At 41.9% G+C, this 20,855-nt stretch overlaps 1 protein-coding gene across 2 annotated transcripts; it reads left to right on the top strand.

Annotated features, from left to right (window-relative positions):
• Positions 1–810: 810 nt before the first annotated feature.
• MTX3 (metaxin 3) lies at positions 811–19,923 on the top strand. Of its 2 annotated transcripts, XM_030566590.1 has the most exons (9): positions 811–938; positions 2,589–2,658; positions 6,877–6,953; positions 8,885–8,977; positions 11,215–11,397; positions 11,551–11,627; positions 12,573–12,730; positions 15,152–15,240; positions 17,396–19,923. In XM_030566590.1, exons 1-9 carry the CDS (start codon positions 858–860, stop codon positions 17,504–17,506), a joined length of 939 nt encoding a protein of 312 aa, XP_030422450.1. In that variant the 5' UTR covers positions 811–857; the 3' UTR covers positions 17,507–19,923. The 2 variants fall into 2 exon arrangements, with proteins under 2 accessions (XP_030422450.1, XP_030422451.1); XM_030566591.1 differs by lacking the exon at positions 15,152–15,240 and having other exon boundaries at positions 815–938; positions 17,396–17,505.
• The last annotated feature ends 932 nt before the right edge of the window (positions 19,924–20,855 follow it).

Here is a 20,855-nt window from a genome sequence, read left to right as displayed (position 1 = left end):
TGAAGTCTTTAAACCATGATTTGAGGATTTCAGTAACTCAGCCACAGGTTAGGCAGCTATTTTTGGAGTGGGGGCCTGCAGGAGAAGGTCAGATGGTCCCTTCGGACTTTAAAGACGGTAAGTGCATCCTGATGTGCTTTTCACTTGTAACTGATCACTGCTTATGCCTGCTTGCCTTCATAAAGATGTGTTAGCTCCTTCTCCAGCATGGTGGAAAAGCTCTATCCACCAGTGTTCCAGCCAATCACGCAAACCACTGTGTTCCTGTATACAACCAGGAAGCCTTCTATTAGGTTAAAACGCAGAGCAGGTGCTCAGGCCTAGCAAACATAGGACAGCCAGCTGAGTCTAGCACCCCTAACGCCGGCTCTGCAGATAGACCCTGTGATAGATGCTGAGGGCTGACAGCGAGGATCAGGGCGGGGCCGAGGGCACTCACCTAGACTTGGAAAGAGGGGGAAATTCGAGGCCCCACCCCAGCGCCCTACTGCACCACCCCTGCCTGCGGAGCTGCGGGCTCATGCACCCGGCTGCACTAGCAGCCACGTCTATGCGGTGCAGAGGGTCTCTCCTTGTTCCCACCCCGTGGCCGGACGCCGCAGCTCCGGAGCGGGCTGGTGGACGCAGGCTGTGCTGGGAGGGTGCAAGGTGGGGGCAGGGCCGCTCTGCGCGGGCTCCGACAGCCGGAATTCCGCGACACGCGCTAGCGCTGCAGTCCGCGCGCAGGACCCCTTCCACGGGGCGCCAGCAGCGCGTGGCCACAACTGCTCGCGCCACACGCGTCCCGGGGGCACAGAACCCGCCGGAAGGCACGAGGCAGAAGCGAGCACTTCCGGGGGCAAAAGGGCCGCGGCAAGATGGCCTCTCCCATGGAGCTGAGCTGCTGGGGAGGAGACTGGGGGTTGCCGTCCGTGCACACGGAGTCCTTGATTGTCATGGTAACGGCCGGGCGGGGCGGTTGACCCAATCAGCTCGTGGGAGGTGGGGAGGGGAAGTTTCTGGCGCCCGATCGGCTCGCGGACGGATGACCCCAGCGGGGCGGCACTGGGGGCGGTTGGGGAGGCTCCGCCGCTGCAGCTGCCCGGGTGCTGTTGCCGGGCGCAGGGTCCTAGTTCCCGTCTCAGTTTCGGCGGAGCCGGCTGCCTTCGGCGATCGCAAACGGCCTCCGCTCCCGTTGCAGCGCGGCCCCCGGCTAGAGCCCCGTCGGTGCCCTGCCCGGCCGCGGGAAATCCTACCCCGGGCTGTGGCCAGTGAAATAACTCCGGGAAGCGGTTCCCTTCCATCACTGGCCTGTGTCTGACGTGTGTTACAGTTCATGCCGCCGGCCGGTTCCCTGATACCGAATGGCGCGTTATTTATAGCTGTCATGAGACTCTGTGTAGGCTACAGGAAAGCGATGCTGCCTTCCCTGGCAAGTGCTATTGGCAGAGGTGAGCAAAAAGCCCATTAATTGAAGTGTAGCAACATTATTCTTCATTCTGTGTCTTTGGTGATTGTTCATTATGGAAAATTATTTCTTTAACCCTAAATGACAGTCTGAGGAATTCACAACCTAAAATACTAATCCTGATATCTGATCTGCTTTGGTGGACTTTTACACCCTTGCAGAGCTGCCCTGAAGTCATTGAGCCTGCACAGGTGAGATTGCATGGTCAGGAGGTAGTGAATTGCTGCCATGTCTTTTTCCATGTAGTCTCTAGAGCAGGGGTGGCCAGTCTGAATCTGAGAAGGAGCCAGAATTTACCAGTGTACATTGCCAAAGAGCCACAGTAATACATCAGCAGCCCCTCCATCAGCTCTCTCCCTCCCCCACCACGGGCTCCTAACACCTCCCACCCACCAGCAGCCCGGTCAGCACTTCCCCCTCTCTCCCTGCACCTCCTGATCAGCTGTTTCGCGGGGTACAGGAGGCTCTGGGAGGGAGGAGGAGGAGCGATGACATGGAAGGCTCAGGGGAGGGGGCAGGAAGGGAGGAGTGGAAGCATGGCCTGTGACAGAGCCAAGGGTTGAGCAGTGAGCACCCTCGGGCACATTGGAAAGTTGACGCCTGTAGCTCCAGCCGCGGAGTCGGTTCCTATACAGGGAGCTTCATATTAACTTCTGAAGAGTCGGATGTGGCTCCGCAGCCACAGGTTGGCCACCCCTGCTCTAGAGCCCATAGTAATTCCTAGTCACATAATTGCAAGGTCTCTCTACAACATAGGGTTAGTTTGGATACTTGGATTATCTGTTTGCAGTATGGCACTGATGTTGTCAGGACATTATTCTTAACTCATAGTTTCCTATAAGAATTCTGATATTTAAAAATCATTCTAGCTAACCACCACTGCCTGAAACTGCCTAAATCAACCCTTTAGCAATTAGTATAAATACAAGTTACAGCAAGAAATTCTAACTCTTAGCACAAAAGGGTTAATGTTAGTCATCTATCTGTTAAAAAATACACTGAATGTGCATAATGAAGTTTAGATCATGTACCAATAACAACATGGCTACCCAGAAGTGCTCTAGCTTAGTGATATCAATTCTTAGAGATCACGTTTTTTTGGAAATGCTGACTAGAATTTTTAATGCAACTTTTATTGCAGGCTTATGCCAGATTTTCTGGTGCTCCAGTGAAAGTGAATGCTATTGATAACTCATGGAGAGCTCCAAAAGGTATTTGCCTTTGTAATTTTTTTTTCCTGGACACACACTAGCCATTTTACGAATCAAGGCCTGGGCTTGCAAACACTTGTATGTACATGCCAAACTTTTACACATGCGAGTAATCTATTTGACTTCAGTGGGTCTACTCACATTAATGAAGTTAAGCATGAATGTAAATATGTTTACAACATCAAGCCTGGAAATTATATGACAGTAAAGTGCCATCTGGAGGGTATAAATAGTATGTCCTGGATCACTATGTAAATTTGATACAACTGACAATCAACAAAACACTGAAACTGACTATACCTATAGTTTTGTCAAACACACAAAGTAAACAAATTGAATCAGAAAAAAATAAAAAATTTCTAATCTTTCAGCACAGTATAGCTAGAGGTTATTTGTTACTATTCAGAATAGTAGCCACAGAACTTTCAAATGGAAATTAGATTATCAAGTTACGAGTGTTCCTTTAAACTAGGTGTAACTTGGTTGGAAGATGAGTGTAAGCGTCAAGTATAATTTGCACCAATCTGAATGTGCAAAACCATGCTGAATTTGCACAAAGGTGGATCAAAAGGAGGGTGTATGAGAAATACAACTAAGAGGTGAGTTTAAGATAAGATGCTAGAGAGGCCTTTATTTTGGACCCTCCTGCTAGTTTATTTCCTTCGCCATTGGCATGTAAATTGCATTTCTTTTGCACAACTCTGGAAACCAAATCAGTATAAGTTAAGCTAATTTGCCACTTCTACCTGTCACATGATTAGCTTGTGTACCACTTATATCCACACAGAACTTGGCCCCTTATGACTTGTAGGGCTAAATTCATCCCTGGTATATCTCTTTGACTTGAGTGAATTGCATCAGGAACCAATTTAACATATTTGCTCATAAAGTTTGTGTTTTTCAACAAGTAACTGTAAGGAAAGAACATTTTAAATTCATCTAATTCTCCAAAACTCTGGTTCACTAATAAGAATCTTATTTACTTGTATTACAGTAGCAGATAAAGACCCAACCAAATCTAGTCCCATTGTGCTAGGTACTGTACAAATATATAATATCATAGAATATCAGGGGTAGAAGGGACCTCAGGAGGTCATCTAGTCCAACCCCCTGCTCAAACCAGGACCAATCCTCAACTAAATCATCCAAGCCGGGCCTTTGTCAAGCCTGACCTTAAAAACCTCTAAGGAAGGAGATTCCATCACCTCCCTAGGTAACCCATTCCAGTGCTTCACCACTTTCCTAGTGAAAAAGTTTTTCCTATTATCCAATCTAAACCTCTCCCACTGTAACTTGAGACCATTACTCCTTGTTCTGTCATCTGATACCACTGAGAACAGTCTAGATCCATCCTCTTTGGAACCCCCTTTCAGGTAGTTGACAGCAGCTATCAAATCACCCCTCAGTGTTCTCTTCTGCAGACTAAACAATCCCAGTTTCCGCAGCCTCTCCTCATAAGTCATGTGCTCCAGCCCTCTAACAATTTTTGTTGCCCTCCGCTAGACTCTTTCCAATTTTTCCACATCCTTCTTGTAATGTGGGGTCCAAAACTGGACCCGGTACTCCAGATGAGGCCTCACCAATGTTGAATAGAGGGGAATGATCACGTCCCTCAATCTGCTGGCAGTGCCCGTACTTATACAGCCCAAAATGCCGTTAGCCTTCTTGGCAACAAGGGCACACTGTTGACTCATATCCAGCTTCTCGTCCACTGTAACCCTAGGTCCTTTTCTGCAGAACTGCTACCTAGCCATCTGGTCCCTAGTCTGTAGCAGTGCATGGGATTCTTTTGTCCTAAGTGCAGGACTCTGCACTTGTCCTTGTTGAACCTCATCAGATTTCTTTTGGCCAAATCCTCTAATTTATCTAGGTCCCTATGTATCCTATCCCTATCCTCCAGTGTATCTACCACTCCTCCCAGTTTAGTGTCATCTGCAAACTTGCTGAGGGTGCAGTCCACGCTATCCTCAAGATCATTAATGAAGATATTGAACAAAACCGGCCCCAGGACCGACGCTTGGAGCACTCCGCTTGATACCGGCTGCCAACTAGACATGGAGCCATTGATCACTACCCGTTGAGCCTGACGATCTAGCCAGCTTTCTGTCCACCTAATAGTCCATTCATCCAGCCCATACTTCTTTAACGTGCTGGCAAGAATACTGTTGGAGACCATATCAAAAGCTTTGCTAAAGTCAAGGAATAACACATCCACTGCTTTCCCCTCATCCATGGAGCCAGTTATCTCATCATAAAAGGCAATTAGGTTAGTCAGGCATGACTTGCTCTGGGTGAATCCATGCTGACTGTTCCTGATCACCTTCCTCTCCTCTAAGTGCTTCAGAATTGATTCCTTGAGGACCTGCTCCATGATTTTTCCAGGGACTGAGGTGAGGCTGCCTGGCCTGTAGCTTCTGGATCCTCCTCCTTCCCTTTTTTAAAGATGGGCACCACATAAGCCTTTTTCCAGTCATCTGGGACCTCCCCCGATCACCATGAGTTTTCAAAGATAATGGTCAATGGCTCTGCAGTCACATCCGCCAACTCCTTTAGCACCCTCAGACGCAATACTTCCAGCCCCATGGACTTGTGCTCGTCCAGCTTTTCTAAACAGTCCCGAACCACTTCTTTCTCCACAGAGGGCTGGTCACTTCCTCCCCATACTGTGCTGCCCAGTGCAGTAGTCTGGGAGCTGACCTTCCTCGTGAAGACAGAGGCAAAAAAAGGATTGAGTACATTAGCTTTTTCCACATCCTGTGTCACTGGGTTGCCTCCCTCATTCAGTAAGGGGCCCACACTTTCCTTGACTTTCTTGTTGCTAACATACCTGAAGAAACCCTTCTTGTTACTCTTAACATGTCTTCCTAGCTGCAACTCCAAGTGTGATTTGGCCTTCCTGATTTCACTCTTGCATGCCTGAGCAATATTTTTGTACTTCTCCCTGGTCATTTGTCCAGGCTTCCACTTCTTGTAAGCTTCTTTTTTGTGTTTAAGATCAGCAAGGATAAGCCAAGCTGGTCGCCTGCGATATTTACTTTTCTTTCCACACATGGGGATGGTTTGTTCCTGCAACCTCAATAAAGATTCTTTAAAATACAGCCAGCTCTCCTGGTCTCCTTTCCCTATAAGAGAGACTCTGTGGGCCACTGGTCCCCAAACATTTTAAGGTCATGCCCCCACCCCCCATAAATATAATCTGTATGCTCCCCATTGGGAACCAGGGCTGGAGCTGCAGCTGGGAGCAGAACTGGGGTTGGCGGCAGAGCTGCAGGCGGGAGTGGAGTCGTGGCTGGGAGTGGGGCTGTGGCCAGGCCGTGGTCATGGCCAGAAGCCAAAGCTGGGGCCTCAGCTGGAGGTAGGGCTGGGGCAGAACCAGAGTGGAACTGTGTGGCACTCCCTTCTCGCCCCCTGTGGGAGCTGGCCTGGGCTGTGTCCAGGGCCAAGAGCAGAGCAATGGCTGGGAGACGGGGCCTTTGCTGGAGGCAGGTCTGGGACCTGCAGAGCTGGAGGCAGAACAGAGCTGGAGGCAGAACAGGGCTGGGTGGCCTTCCCTCCCTGTCCTCCCAAGGGGGCTGGCCTGGGTCTCACCATGCCCCCCTGGAATGTTTCTCCACGCCCCCCTGAGTGGGGGAAACCCCACAGTTTGGGGACCACTGCTGTAGGCTGTCCCAAAGAGTTTACAATCTTAAACCCCAATCCTGCAATCTGGTGTGTTCAGATGGACCCTCACACCATTGTGAGGAGTCCCACTGAAGTCAGTGAGGTTCCATAAGGGTGCAGGGATCTGCCTGCTCAGATCAAATTGTGGTCCCAGTTTAAGGCAAGACATCACTGAGGGTTAAAACAAATGGAGGAGAAAGATGAGAGAATGGGCTAACAGACTAGTTGTGTGTACAAGTTGTAGGTTTACAGGCTGAAATTTTTAAATAGGAATCTACAGTTAGGTACCTAAAGAAGTAGCCTGCTTTTCAAAAGTGCCAAGCACCCAGCATATGCCAGTGACTTCAGTCTGACTGTGATGTGGTCCTGCCTTTGTATGGATTCTTTTTTGTGCTAACTATGGCCCTGATTGTGCAAACACACACACAACCTTAATGAAGTTCTTTGTTATGTAAAGCTAAACACTTGCATCAGTGTTTTCTGGATTAGGGCCCATTTCAAATTAGACTGAAAGTGTCCAGTGTAAATTCTGTTGACAGTATAATTCTCACTTCTTAGGAGATGTGCCAGTGTTAATATCAGAAGACACAGTTATTGCTCAGCCAGCAAAAATACTAACCTTCTTAAGAAAACAGGTGAGTTTCTAACTTGCTAAAGAGAAGTGTTGGGTTTAGTTCAGTTTAATTTAATTTGCAACTTGTTTTTTTCCTCTGTCATGTAACATTTCTACCTGTCTCTCAATATTTATCTGTAAATATCCATATAGATGGTTTCTAATAACATGAAGCTTGATTCTGCAACTCTTACTTTCGTAAAGTAGCACTAGGTCACTGCATTTTGACTACTCATAAGTAATTGCCTCTCAAGCATAAATAAGGGTGGCAGAATGTGGACCATGGTTAACTGTTTAAGAAGGATTAACTTTAACCCTTCTAAGGTTTAAATATAGAACAAACAACAAAAGCTTCATTAAGCAGGCTGACCCAGCCTGAGTTGTGTATTAAGTGTTCAAATAGCTAATCTTTTTCTAATGTTGCTGGTATTTATAGATCACATTTTTATATCAGGTTTTTTACATAACTGGATTACTCTAACAGAAATTTTTATTTTACTTTAAAACTGCTATTATTTTTAATCTGCTGTGGGGATTTTTTGGATAGCAAAACAAAGAAAATCTGGAATCATTTTTAGTGATGCACATTTTGGCAATGTACAGTTTTACTTTTGGTGAGCTGCATCTAGAATGTTAAGTAATCTGCAAAGGGTGGGAGTTGATTTGTACAGTTTTTCCATCTTTATAATGTAGGAAGAGGGCGTAAAATGGTATTGTCTCTCTTTTTTCCCCTTGCTTTGTTTTTACATTAGAAATCCAGTGTCTCGCCTGGAAGAGTCGCTGATGACTAGAAAGTTAGTGATAGTATGACATCAGAAGAATTAAGAGAGTGAAAGCTGAGAATTGGAGCTGGGAAAGGATTTTTAATCACACTGTTAAATAGGTGATAACCCCAAGAATTTTAGACATCAATGACTAAGGAACCTCTTGGAGAAAAGACATCGGCTAGAGATTCAATACCTCTCTCTTTCCAATCAAGGTGTGAGAATGGACAATATGCATCCTCCGAGATATCCAAGAGGTCTTCCACAAAAACTGGGAAGAAAAGCATTAACGCTCCCAATATGTCAAAACTTGTCTCTTTTTGACAAAACAAACTTCCAAATCCTCTTTATACAATGTAAAGACTGAAAAAGTGGGCACAAGACCCATTTAACAAAAAATCTGTTGCAGGTCACCTTTTAAGAGGAAAAAATGTATACCTGCATAAATTTGTGTGTATCTCTTAGCCTTACGTTCTTCGAGACGTTTCTCACTTCTGCTCTAGAAACCAGGAATGGTACAGAATAGTTTATACACATATCCACTTCTCTTTTCTTTCCTTGTGCAGTGAACTATAAGGCTAAACATCAGGGGTCAGATTCTGATCTCAGCTGACTTAAATGGAATTGATTTGTTGACTTCAGTGTAATTGAGTCTAGAATTTGGTCTATGATACCTTTAGCATTCAGACAGTGTTTACATTTCTAAAATGGTAACTTTGAAAAATAACAAATAAAAGAGTGTTTTGGTTTATTCTTTATACATCATCATATGTGCATGAGGCTTTACAGAAAATTGAGAGAGCTATCTGCTGGAGGAGTTCAGTACAGTATTGGGACCTGAGTAATACTTTTTGCAGCTGTTTTACTCTGCTGCTGCTTGGAAAGCAGTTAAAGGCAGGCTGTTTTTCTGGACCTTCCTCCCCTGTGGAGGCTGAGAATACTGGGAGGAATAGAGAGGTTGGGCAGGGAGAGGTTTAGCTTAGCGGGTATGGGTGATTAAAGGAAGGAAATTTCAGTAGGTATACATTTTCCGTTCTTAGATTAAAGGACTTAAAATTATTTTGGTTACTTGACCTGCTCAATAACTGTTTAGCTCTACAGAAGTCACCAGTTGTGGGACTTCTTTTCTGTGTGAGAATGTTCATGTGACACTATGTGTGTGTTGCATGTGTGTTTTTTAACTTGACAGAAGTACAATGCTGATTATGAACTATCTGCAAAACAAGGAGCTGACACACTGGCATACATTGCACTACTTGAAGAAAAACTGCTTCCTGCTGTGGTAAGCATCTACTAACATAGAATGATGGTCAAGATAAAAAGTGATTAATAATTAAATAGTGCCTAATGTGAGACATTTTAAAGGAACTTGGTTTTCAGAGAAAGGGTGATGAATGCTTTCAGACACTGAATGGAGCAGGCTATACATTATTAGTAAATATTGGTATCTGTGAAGGTGTTAGGCAGCATACATTGCTTCAAAAGGATTCTTATGGGAGATGGTCATTGGTGTTGACTGTGGAGACATAGCAGTCACACCACAGTTATGGCTGCAACTTACTTCCTTTTTTAGGCCCAATTCTGATAGTACTTCTAACTGCTTCCAAAATTTTCGGGGGGGACAGGGTAGTTGAAAGCAGCTATCAGATTGCCAAACCGGACAGTCTCAATGCAAAAGAATAAATGGACACAAATCTGACATCAGGAATTATAACATTCAAAAACCAGTAGAACACTTCAACCTCTCTGGTCATTCAGTAACAGACTTAAAGGTGGCAATTTTGCAACAGAAAAGCTTCAAAAACAGACTCCAACGAGAAACTGCGGAACTTGAACTAATATGCAAACTAGATACCATCAGTTTAGGTTTGAATAGAGACTGGGAATGGCTGAGCCATTACACACATTGAATCTATTTCCCCATGTTAAATATCCTTACACCTTCTTGTCAAACTGTCTGTAATGGGCTATTTTGATCATCACTACAGAAATTTTTTCTCTTAATTAATTAGCTTCTTAGAGTTGGTAAGGCAACTCCTACCTTTTTATGTTCTCTGTATGCGTATATATATTTCCTTACTATAAGAACATAAGAATGGCCATACTGGGTCAAACCAAAGGTCCATCTAGTCCAGTATCCTGTCTACTGACAGTGGCCAATGCCAGGTGCCCCAGAGGGAGTGAACCTGACAGGCAATGATCAAGTGATCTCTCTCCTGCCATCCATCTCCACCCTCTGGCAAACAGAGTCTAGGGATGCAATTCCTTACCCATCGTGGCTAATAGCCATTAATGGACTTAATCTCCTTGAATTTATCCAGTTCTCTTTTAAACGCTGTTATAGTCCTAGCCTTCACAACCTCCTCAGGTAAGGAGTTCCACAAGTTGACTGTGCGCTGTGTGAAGAAAAACTTCCTTTTATTTGTTTTAAACCTGCTGCCTATTAATTTCATTTGGTGACCCTTAGTTCTTGTATTATGGGAATAAGTAAATAACTTTTCCTTATCTACTTTCTCCACATCACTCATAATTTTATATACCTCTATCATATCCCCCTAGTCTCCTCTTTTCCAAGCTGAAAAGTCCTAGCCTCTTTAATCTCTCCTCATATGGGACCCTCTCCAAACCCCTAATCATTTTAGTTGCCCTTTGCTGAACCTTTTCTAGTGCCAGTATAACTATATGTTCCATTCTATGCATCCAATGAAGTGGGCTGTAGCCCACGAAAGCTTATGCTCAAATAAATTAGTTAGTCTCTAAGGTGCCACAAGTACTCTTGTTCTTTTTGCAGATACAGACTAACATGGCTGCTACTCTGATTCAAAATTCAGGTTCTCTAACAACCTTAACTCTGACTCTATTAATATCCACATTCTAACAGTCCACCAGTAGCCTCCATACCTCAGTCACATCTACCATAGGCCACAAGCCCTCAGCAACATACTGTGAATTACAGTAAAGATGTAGAACTCTGTAGCTACTAGGATTACGTCTATATTGGAGTTGTATGAACAGTCTGAACAGGAAACCATTACTTACCATACTACAGGTCTACCAAATCTCACAGACTGATGCTGATTTTAACCTCGTCTCTTCACTTTCATCTACTTCCTGAGAGAAATAAACACCAATATCTTCCTCATCCCACTTAGTTCTGTAACTGTCTCAAACCCATTCCCTCATTTTGTTCCTCAGGGAAGAATATAGTGTGTGATAGGAATATAATCTTTTCCTATGACATCAACACTGCACCATAACCTTCACTCTGAATGTTATGCATTAACTACAATGTCCTAATGTCTTAATTTAATAGGAGCATAGTTACAGCCTTAACTGTCTCTTAATGCATTGTGTGTGGGAATATAATTTAGTAAGGAGCCTGCTTGCTTTTTTTAATAGTATGAAAATTCCTATTATTTGTGTAACAGAGAACCTTAACAGTCTTTATAAAGAGAAGCATATTATTTTCATTAGAATTCCTAATAACTCTTGTTCATGTTCTTCACTATGTTGATACAGCTGCACACATTCTGGGTCGAGGCTGAAAATTACTGTACTGTGACAAAGCCATGGTTTGCTTCAAGGATTCCGTTTCCATTGAGTTTGTATCTACCTGGGAAGATGTCCAGGGAAGCACTTAACAGGATCCTACTGACGAGGGGAGAGCCTCCACTTTACAGTTTGAGTGAAGTAGAAGCACAGGTATGCTTTGCTTTATGAGTAGCATAGGTCACAAATTGGTACTGATAAGGGGAAGAACTGAAATGGAGACTTACGTTGTGTAATGATAAACACTGTTCTGCATACTAGTCTTCCCACTTTTTATTGCTCTTAGGTCAATTTTTCTCTTGTTAGATATACAGAGATGGCAAGGAGTGCCTAAATCTTCTATCAAACAGATTGGGAACATCTCAGTTTTTCTTTGGAAATACGTGAGTGTATTTTTTATGATTGATAGTCATCTCACATACTGCATGCTCTAACATTATTGATTAATTGCAAGAATGTCTCATGCTGCTCCACAAGAGGTTCATGTTTAACATTTATCTTTGGAGGTAAGATCTGAAGAGAAATGTATATGTTATAAAGAAACATAGTACTTCAGTTTCAGCCTGTTCAGACAGGGGTCTTGGTGAACTAAAGATGATGATGATTTTTTCACTAGAACCTTCTGTGCTTTCTCCACTTATTTATATGCCTTTTGCTGGTGATGGCCGTTGCTTGAACAGGATAATTAAAACCAGGCCCATCCACTTTAACTGTAGCAAACTCCCAATTTTGGCCACATCATGCTGCCTCAATCCCCAAGTGTGGAAGGCCCTGGATACAGTATACCCACAGGAAGTCTACTGTGCAGGTGGACATCCCATGTGTGCTAGCTCAGCAGCTCTCTCCAAAGTAGTTCTGGGTGATTTGGAAGAAGGAAAAGGGAGGGGCAAAGGTGTGGTAGTTATCTAAATTGATGCAGTGATCCCCCACACACACTTCTATTTATGGGCTGTAATGCTTAATGTACTAGTGCTTTGTGGCCTGTGAGCAGATTCTGTTTCCCTGCATAAGTTTGTTCACTTGGTCTCTGCACAGGAGACCACACTGTTCCAGAGGTGGTGCAAAAAATGGTTTGTAATGTGACTTGAATGCCTACCATACATGGAAGCAGGGCTGAATTTTAATTCTGAAATTATGCTGCTTGAGCGTGTAGGGCCCTCTCAAATTCAGAAGCTCTAAAGTCAGTAGATGTGCACCCAGCTGATGGTGTGATGGAGTCCCAGAATAATTGGTTAAATTGTGCTTTGCATTTGTTTGGTGTGTGCTCAGGAAGTGGTTTATGGAGTACTGCATTGTTAATGTTTTGTCTGTTTTTACATTCTCTATAGGCCTACAACCTTAGATGCCTTTGTATTTGGTTTTCTCGCACCTCTTTATAAAGTGCACTTCCCTAGAGTCCAATTACAAGAGCACTTGAAACAGCTTTCCAACCTGTGTCGCTTCTGTGATGACATCCTGAGTGGCTACTTCAGACTTAACGTTACAGGTAAGTCATGTTTGTTTTTCTTCTTCAACATGTATACTATATCCAAAAGTAGGATGCCTCTTCCCATTGGATGCCAAATTGAAGCTATATTAGTCAGTTACAAAGCTACAACTTTGGCCTGTGGCTTTTCATGTTGAGGTCGTGGAGAAGAAATTGAGTCATGATCAGTTCTCAAGTTGTATAGTAGGATAAAGTAATGCTTTTGAACAGTGGAGTGACAACAGCATTTGTTTAACATTTTTAAGTAGCTTCTCCTGCCTCTTTCTCTTATCGTATATTACACTTCTACCTCGATATAATGCTGTCCTCAGGAGCCAAAAAATCTTACTGCGTTATAGGTGAAACCGCGTTATATCGAACTTGCTTTGATCCACCGGAGTGTGCAGGCCCGCCCGTCCAGAGGACTGCTTTACCGCATTATAGCTGAATTTGTGTTATATCAGGTCGTGTTATATTGAGGTAGAGGTGTCTTTGGAAATGGGAACAAATCTACTTTTGTTATTCTGATGTATGAAACTGAGAAACTTGATTGTTCCTCTTCTTCATCTTTTTTGCTGCAGCCTAAACAGACATCTCCTTTGGGTTAAGAAGATAACTTAAGTCTATATGGCCAAATTTGGTGGTCCTTAAATTGCGCAGTTCTCCCATTAACATCAGGGGGAGGTTTTGCTTAATAAAGGATGACAACACTTGGCCTTTATTTACCAATTTTTCCTCCTGTATCTAGAATCTGCCCCTTCTCTGTCAGATTTATTTTCCTTTTCTAGAAAGCAACCTGCCAGTGTAAGCGACACCAAGATCCATAGTGTGGGTCTTTATCTCATCACTAGAGAAGGGATAATGTGAGAGGTTTTAGTTTGCTACTGCTTCCCATTTACTACTGCCAATGGATCTGGTCCTTTAACTCAAGCAGTAGAGTTTCATGCTTTTAGATCCAGAGATCCCAGGTTCAGTCCTGAACATGACCCAAACTGAGGCATCAGTACATCAGCATTTCATGTTAGGATGTAGATATAAAGACAGTACTGACAAAAACTCAAAAAGCCAGACTGAGATTACCTCTTCTGATTTGCCAGCTGATATAGTGTTAGATGTGTGTGTTGTGGGGGAGGTTTCCCCTTCTTTGGAAGGCTGAGGGAAGGGATAGAAGGCATGGAATATATCTGGGAAGGAAACGGGTATTCTTGCAGTACAGTAGATAAAGGTTACCAATGTCAGTTGTACAAGAATAATCTTGTCTAGTCAGTCTAGAAATCCTACATAAAATATCTAATGACTTGGGATGGGGAAAGGAAAAGAGGTGAGTTCATAACTTCTCAACCACTTTGGACAAGTTAAGATTAGCATTGCATTTTAAAGACTAAGGGCTTGTCTACACTAGGGGTTCTCAACCTTTTTCTTTTTGAGGCCCTCCCCTTCACCCCAACATGCTATAAAAACTCCACAGCCAACCTGTGCCACAATAACTGGTTTTCTGCATGTAAAAGTCAGGACCGGCGTTAGGGGGTAGCAACCAGGGCAGTTGTCTAGGGCACCACCAAAGGTACATTGCTCAAATTTGACTTGGGCCCTGGGCTTTAACCCCATGCAGTGTGGCTTTGGCTTTCTGCTCCAGGCCCCACTGAGTCTAATACTGGCCCTGCTTGGCATCCCCCCTCCCGAAACCTGCTCTTGGCCCCCCAGGAGTCCCTGGACCCATGGTTGAGAACCACTGGTCTACACTACTGCTTATTTAATGTAAGTTACGTCACTCAGTGACGTAACTTACATTGACTTAAAGCGGTGTTTACACTGCACTATGTTAGCAGGAGACGCTCTCCCACTGGCATAGCTTCCTCCTCTTGTAGAGTTGAGTAATTACGTCAATGGGACAGTGCTCTCCTGTCAATGTAATGAATCTTCACCAGACATGCTACATCAGCGCCACTGCGTCAATGCAGCAGCACCAATTTAGCACGGTAGTGAAGATAAGCCCTAAGTATTTGACTATCGCAAATCTTGCTTATAGCTTTAACTTTGTTGTCAAACTTCTGTGCAAATGGCTCTTCTGTCTTCTTTAAGGCTAGATGGAGTGAGGAGAAGAATCACAAATTTTTTGAGTTAAGGGGGGATCCTGAAACTTTCTTTTGTTGTTGTAACATGAGGACATGGTTTTTAAAGGTTTGAGAACCACTTAATTCTTTCCTTTTAAAGCATGTCAAGAATTAGCAGGGTGTATCTATATCTACATAGAAGTTCAGGTTCAGGATTTCAAATTGGAAACAAAACATTGTCTGCAATACAAACTGTTTCTTTAATAAAGACCTGTTTATAGGGGTGAAAAACTGCATGATCTTTCTGTCCAAAAAAGCTTTGCAAGAGACTTGTGAAGCTCCTCTAAATTTCATTTCAATCTTCATCTTTTCTGCTTTGATGCTTTAGGCTTCTCTCCATCTGGACAGGATACGGTAGATGCAAATCTACAGAAACTCACACAGCTTGTAAATAAGGAATCCAACTTGATTGAAAAGGTTATTTTTCTTCAGTCTTTATTTTCCATTAGTTCTTGTGACTTCATTGTTGTTCCCAGCTATTCTTGCATATTGGGGCCTGGTCTACACTTCAGAGTTATGTCGATGTTACGTAGCTTATGTTGACATAACTCTGTAAGCATCTACATTAAAATGTAGCTCCCACTGATGTAACTCACTCATTACACCGACTTCCTAACTCCACCTCTGCGAGAGATGTAGCACTTAAATCGATGTAGTTAGGTCGACACGGTGTCAGTGCATACGTCGACTGTTGCTGCCTTTCAGATGCTGTCCCACAATGCCCCACACTGACAGTTAAAGTGGTGCAAGTGCTCCAAGTGACGACATGCACCGCCGACACAAAGAGCACAGTGTGGCTGTGTAAAACCAGTTCAGTTACTGTGGTGGCTGTATGTCAATGTAAATGAGATTGACTTAATTTTGTAGTGTAGACTTGCCCTAAATAATCATTGTAACTTTACAATGCAAATTCTTTCTTTCCTTGTTTCTTTGCTAAGGTGCTAATTTACATAGAAAAATATGAACATAATGTCATAATTCAAAATAAACCAGTAACAAATTCTTGTTCTTCCTGAAGTAACTGTTTCATTGTATTCAAAGCAGTACTGTTGACAAAGGAAATACTGTGTGTTCAAATGCTGGAGGATAACACAACATATTAACAGGAGTATGTATTATTTGTAATGCAGTAGCACCTGCAGGCCTCATTCCCGGATCAAGGCCCCATTGTGCTAGTCACTGTACACACATGTAAAATACACAATCCCTGCCTCAAATCTTATCATCTTACAAACTTATGTCAGCAGTTTTCTTTTGAATAAATGCTGTTAACCAGCAGAATTTGGTTAACCATGTCCCTACAAATAATCCAGATTTCTCCCTGAAAAAGGAATTGGTAATGAGAGAGGCAGCTTTTCACTATCAGGCCTGCAGTTCAGATAATCCATCTGAGCTAGAGACCAAAAGTCCTTCCCATGTAACTGTTCAGGGCCTTGTGTGAATAGTCTTAGTAATCTAGAGATGTCCACATCACCACTTAAATCAGCAACTGACAAAGTTTTTTCAGGTGTCCTCTAAGATGTGGAACTTGCTCCGTATGGACATCCATTTAAGCCCTTTCCTTTCAGTTTGAAGACCCAAAGAGTCTTCTACGTAACTACTTGTCATCCCCTGTCTAGGAACATTCCTTCTTTCCCCTACTCATCCTGTATTTTTAATCCCACATTTGTTCCTTCTAATGCTTGTTGGGTTTTTGTTTTTTTAGTTAATGGTCAGTCAGAAGTTCCCCAATCTGTCCTGTACTTGGTAAAGGGCACTTGTTTCCAAGGCTGTCTGTCAGAACCTTTCATAAGAACTAAATTACTGGGGAAAATATTTGAGGACACCGAGCATATTAATTCACTAAAAAATGCTACCCAGATGTGACTGAAAATAACATTGAGAAGAATGTCAGTGTATCAAATGGTTTGTTCATGAATAATGTGGAGAATTTCCTGCATTAGGTATTGATTGTAGCATATTTGCTGAACTTTATGCACTGTTCTATGTGGAGTGTTTCAAATTCTGTTTATTTCTTCTGGGAAGTTAAAATCCTTTTATTCAGAGATTGCTTTTAATATGTCTTTGAAAAGTTCTTAGCATGCTCATTTAGGAATATATTTTATAAATCATTAGCTAATTGAAATTCCTCCAACTGCTCTGCAGCACTTCTGAAATTAAAGAATACACTTCTGCAAGGTGCTGAATGCTGCTTCAGGTGCTGAGCAGGTTAATGCACCAGTTGAATTTGGCAGCTGTATGACTTTTGATCCAACAGTATTTGGCTGTCATAAAACGTAGGTACTTCCTTGGAGAAGGTGAGCCACAGCATTCTCTCAGTGCTCCCAGTTAGATGATTCAAGGAAGAGCCCACATAACTGTCCCACCTCTTATCTGTCATGATATAAATAGCTATCTCAGCACAAGTAGCAGTTTAGGGATGAGAGAGGAACCAAAGCATCCTTTATGACCAGGGCTGAGAGCAGAAATAGCAGGGTGAGACCACTCACACAAACCTTCATGACTGAAGGCTCTTGGCATGCATCTGTGTTCTTCTGTATGCCAGATTCAGCTTCCATTTTCTTTCCTGCAGATGGACGACAACCTTCGTAAGAGTCCTCAGCATCCCCCTCGGAAGCTGACAACACTCAAACTTAGTGTGGCAGGAGATGAAAGCAGTTCATTGAATCGCTTGTCTCCCTGACAGCCTGTGTTGCCATGTACGTGTGTTTTACTTCAAGTATTCTGAACTTTGCAGTAATTCTTTGCATAAATGTGGTCTCACAAGTGGATGAATCACTTAATATGGAATAAAACATCCCAGGCTGTCTGTTCCTATAGGAAAATGTATAGTCCAGAGAACTAACGCTAAGCTGAGGATAGAGTGAATCCTTAAACAATGTACTGTATGAAATTGCCTTAACTTCTGGAGATTCTGCCTTTTAGGCTAGCACATTTGTTGACTAAGATTTCATTTTACTTTTAAAATTTTTGGTTTTACTGTAGCCATGTTATAGGTTGACCAGGTTGCTATACACTAGTTTAGCTACTTACTCATCACTTCTAGCATTTTTCTAGATTTTAGTAGATTATCAAATTCAATTCTAAAATGGGAAAGCAATGAAAGACTATCTTTGATGGGAGACAAGAACTGAAAAGCAATGAGGGATGTTGGCCATTTGTTAATGTGCTTTCACAGATAATGTATTGTGGATGGCTTATGTTTTAAGAGTATGTATATTTTAGAAGTTACATTGGTCACTATGGCTCCTAGCAGTGCAAATGTACTAAAACATCACCTCTGAGATCTGGCCTTAGTCAAACAAGTTTCATCAGCCTACTGGATAGCCATGCTGCAAAATCACAGCACAAACTATAGTATAGAAAGATTAGTAGTGTTGGTTCAACAAAGGCAAAAGACCAGATTAGCTGGTCTGGACTGAAGTGCATTGGTTAGGGTTGTGTGAAGACGCTTGCACAGGCCTTTCTACTTTATACTGCTGGCCTGTCTCTAACAAGTCATCAGTGTCTCACTTTTATAAGCGCTATAATTCACCGAAAAACGAAACAAAAGCCATCTAATCTTATTCCTTGATCAAGTCCTTGAGAGTGTCACACTGCAAATTCTTCATTGAATTGTTAAAAGAGATGCACATGTAATTATGTTTCCTCTTAGTAGCACTGTCAGTTCTAGAAATCCAGATAATTCTGAAATTTTGGTATGTTGACAGATGCTTTATTAATGATATCATCAGATTACTAAAAATGCTCAGCCAAAATGGGAACTGCTTTTTGTCAAGTGTTAATTAAAGATTTCATCTGAGAGAGAGATGATGCAGATGGGTATATGTGCAAGATTACTGCTAACTTTATTTGCCAAGTCAAACTAAGAAGTCTCTTGACATTTTTCCTCTCAACTATTTCCAATGTTTAATATATGTAGATAAACTATTTATATAGACAAGACTGTGGATTGTGTAAATACTGTACTTTATCAGCAAGGAATGTAATCTTAACTTTAACATATCTTGTTATTTATAAATAAAATGTTGGATCTCCAGTGGACACGTGGAAATAAACTTTGTTACATGCTACATCTAGAATGTTTTAGCAATTTGAGACATACTAAAATCACACACAATAATTGAATAAAATAACTTTCATGCACATTCCTAGGGTTGTCAAATGTTTTGAATTTTTTTATTGTCTGCATCTTGATGAGACTTAGAATGAGATCATGTTGCATAATTTCTCCAAAGTTCTTTCATAATTTAACAAACGTAATTGTGAAGAAAAGTGTAACTTGATTAGTCTGTTTTGTGAATATGTGTGTTTGCCCTTTAAAAGCTTATTTTGTAAAATAGTTGATCTCTTGCTTTGAGATTAAAGGGATTTTTAAAGCACTTCTTATCCAGAACTAAAAGTTTGTGTTTGAGGCAAAGTTTCCTATGGAGGGGTTTGCATATGATCTATGAAACGCTTCTACAGAGTAATGAAAGGGAAGCTTAATTGGCAGTTGGTAGAATAAGAGGGATCACGATAGGTGGATTTGTATATTACGTTATAATTTTTGTTTAAATTATAAGCTTTTTCAAATAATTAAATTTTTATATTAAATATACATATTATCAAGACTCCTCCAATCTGATTAAATCTGCATACTGTTTGTTGATGGAACCCCTTTGGCCAGACTGGACTCAAGCCTCATTTAGTCTTAATTTACCAATTAGTTAATATTAATATTAAGGGTTTGTATTTAGTGACCACTCATTCCGGTCAATGGCCAATTGTTGTTAAATCTTTTGTGCAGACCAATATTTAAGCAATGTAACTCAAATGTCAAAATAAACTTTAGGTGGAAATCTTAACCTCTGGTATGAAGACAAACATCAAACTGTGTGCACTACACGTAGGTGGTGGGCAGAGCTTGATGAATCGGTTGTGTCATTCAGTAACTCCCTCAGGCTCAGTTGGAGAATGAAAATGGGTGGCCCTGTGAAGTCACAATGCAATTCTGTGTGAGCTAAGGTATACAGTTTGGTGTGGATATCAAGTGTTTAAATATGGCTTGTGTGTATCCGTCCTTTTTAAAACAAAAATAAAGCAAACTTTTTTCTGTAAGTTTCTCTGTTCTAGTTGCAGGGACATCTGTAATATCCTAAAGAAATAAGATGAGAAGTATAAAGAATGAGCTGCTGTAAATGTGCTCTATTTAAGGCTTCAAAGGCTAACTTTTAAAATGGTCTTTATTTATTTTTGCTGAAAATCTTAGTGGGATAGAGCACGTTCTTATAAATAATTGCATTTTTATAAAGTTACAGCATATATGTGAAAATGGCTTAGAATGGTATTAAGAAAACCACTCAAATTTATTTGATTTCTGGTTAAAATACTTTTTCAGACTCTCAAAATATGTACCTCGCTTATTCAATGTTACTATTATTTTTGGCATTCCAGTGGAAACCATTCACAATGGTATTTCTCATACATAATATCAATAGATTTTTTTTCTATTATATATTTAAAACCTTGTTGCTGTAGATCAACTGCTCTTTGCTGATCTAAACTATTGAAAGAGCTGTTTAACGCACTTGCCTTGTCTAAGACATATTACTTAATGACATGTTAGATTTAGAATGTACTAATGTAGACCCCAGTTTATCAGAGCACTTAAGCATGTACTTCAGCAAAGCACTTAGCCACAGGCTTAGCTTTTAATCGGGGCTGTAGATCACAATCCTGCAAGGTGCTAAGCAACTCCTGTGAGGTGCTGAACATGCTGCAGTATTGAACCCTTTATCATAAAGGCTGGACTCAATACAGAGCAGGTTTAGACTTAGACACTTACAGTGAGCAACAAGCTCATTACTTACAGTAATTGAAACAAGCGCTAAAAACTTTAATGTGCTCCTCTCACAGCCCTGGTATCTGGCTGCTCAAAATCAGTGGTCAAGTGGTCACCGTTAGCACTCCACCCTGAGCAGACCTTTCATCCTTAGCATCAAAGAGGTTATGCAATGTACAGCACTCAGCTATGACCATAGGAATATTGT

This window comes from Gopherus evgoodei, chromosome 6 (genome assembly GCF_007399415.2).
Source record: "Gopherus evgoodei ecotype Sinaloan lineage chromosome 6, rGopEvg1_v1.p, whole genome shotgun sequence".
Lineage (NCBI taxonomy): Eukaryota > Metazoa > Chordata > Testudines > Testudinidae > Gopherus > Gopherus evgoodei.
Note: the sequence above shows the minus strand (reverse complement) of the source record. Positions and strands in the feature narration are given on the sequence as shown.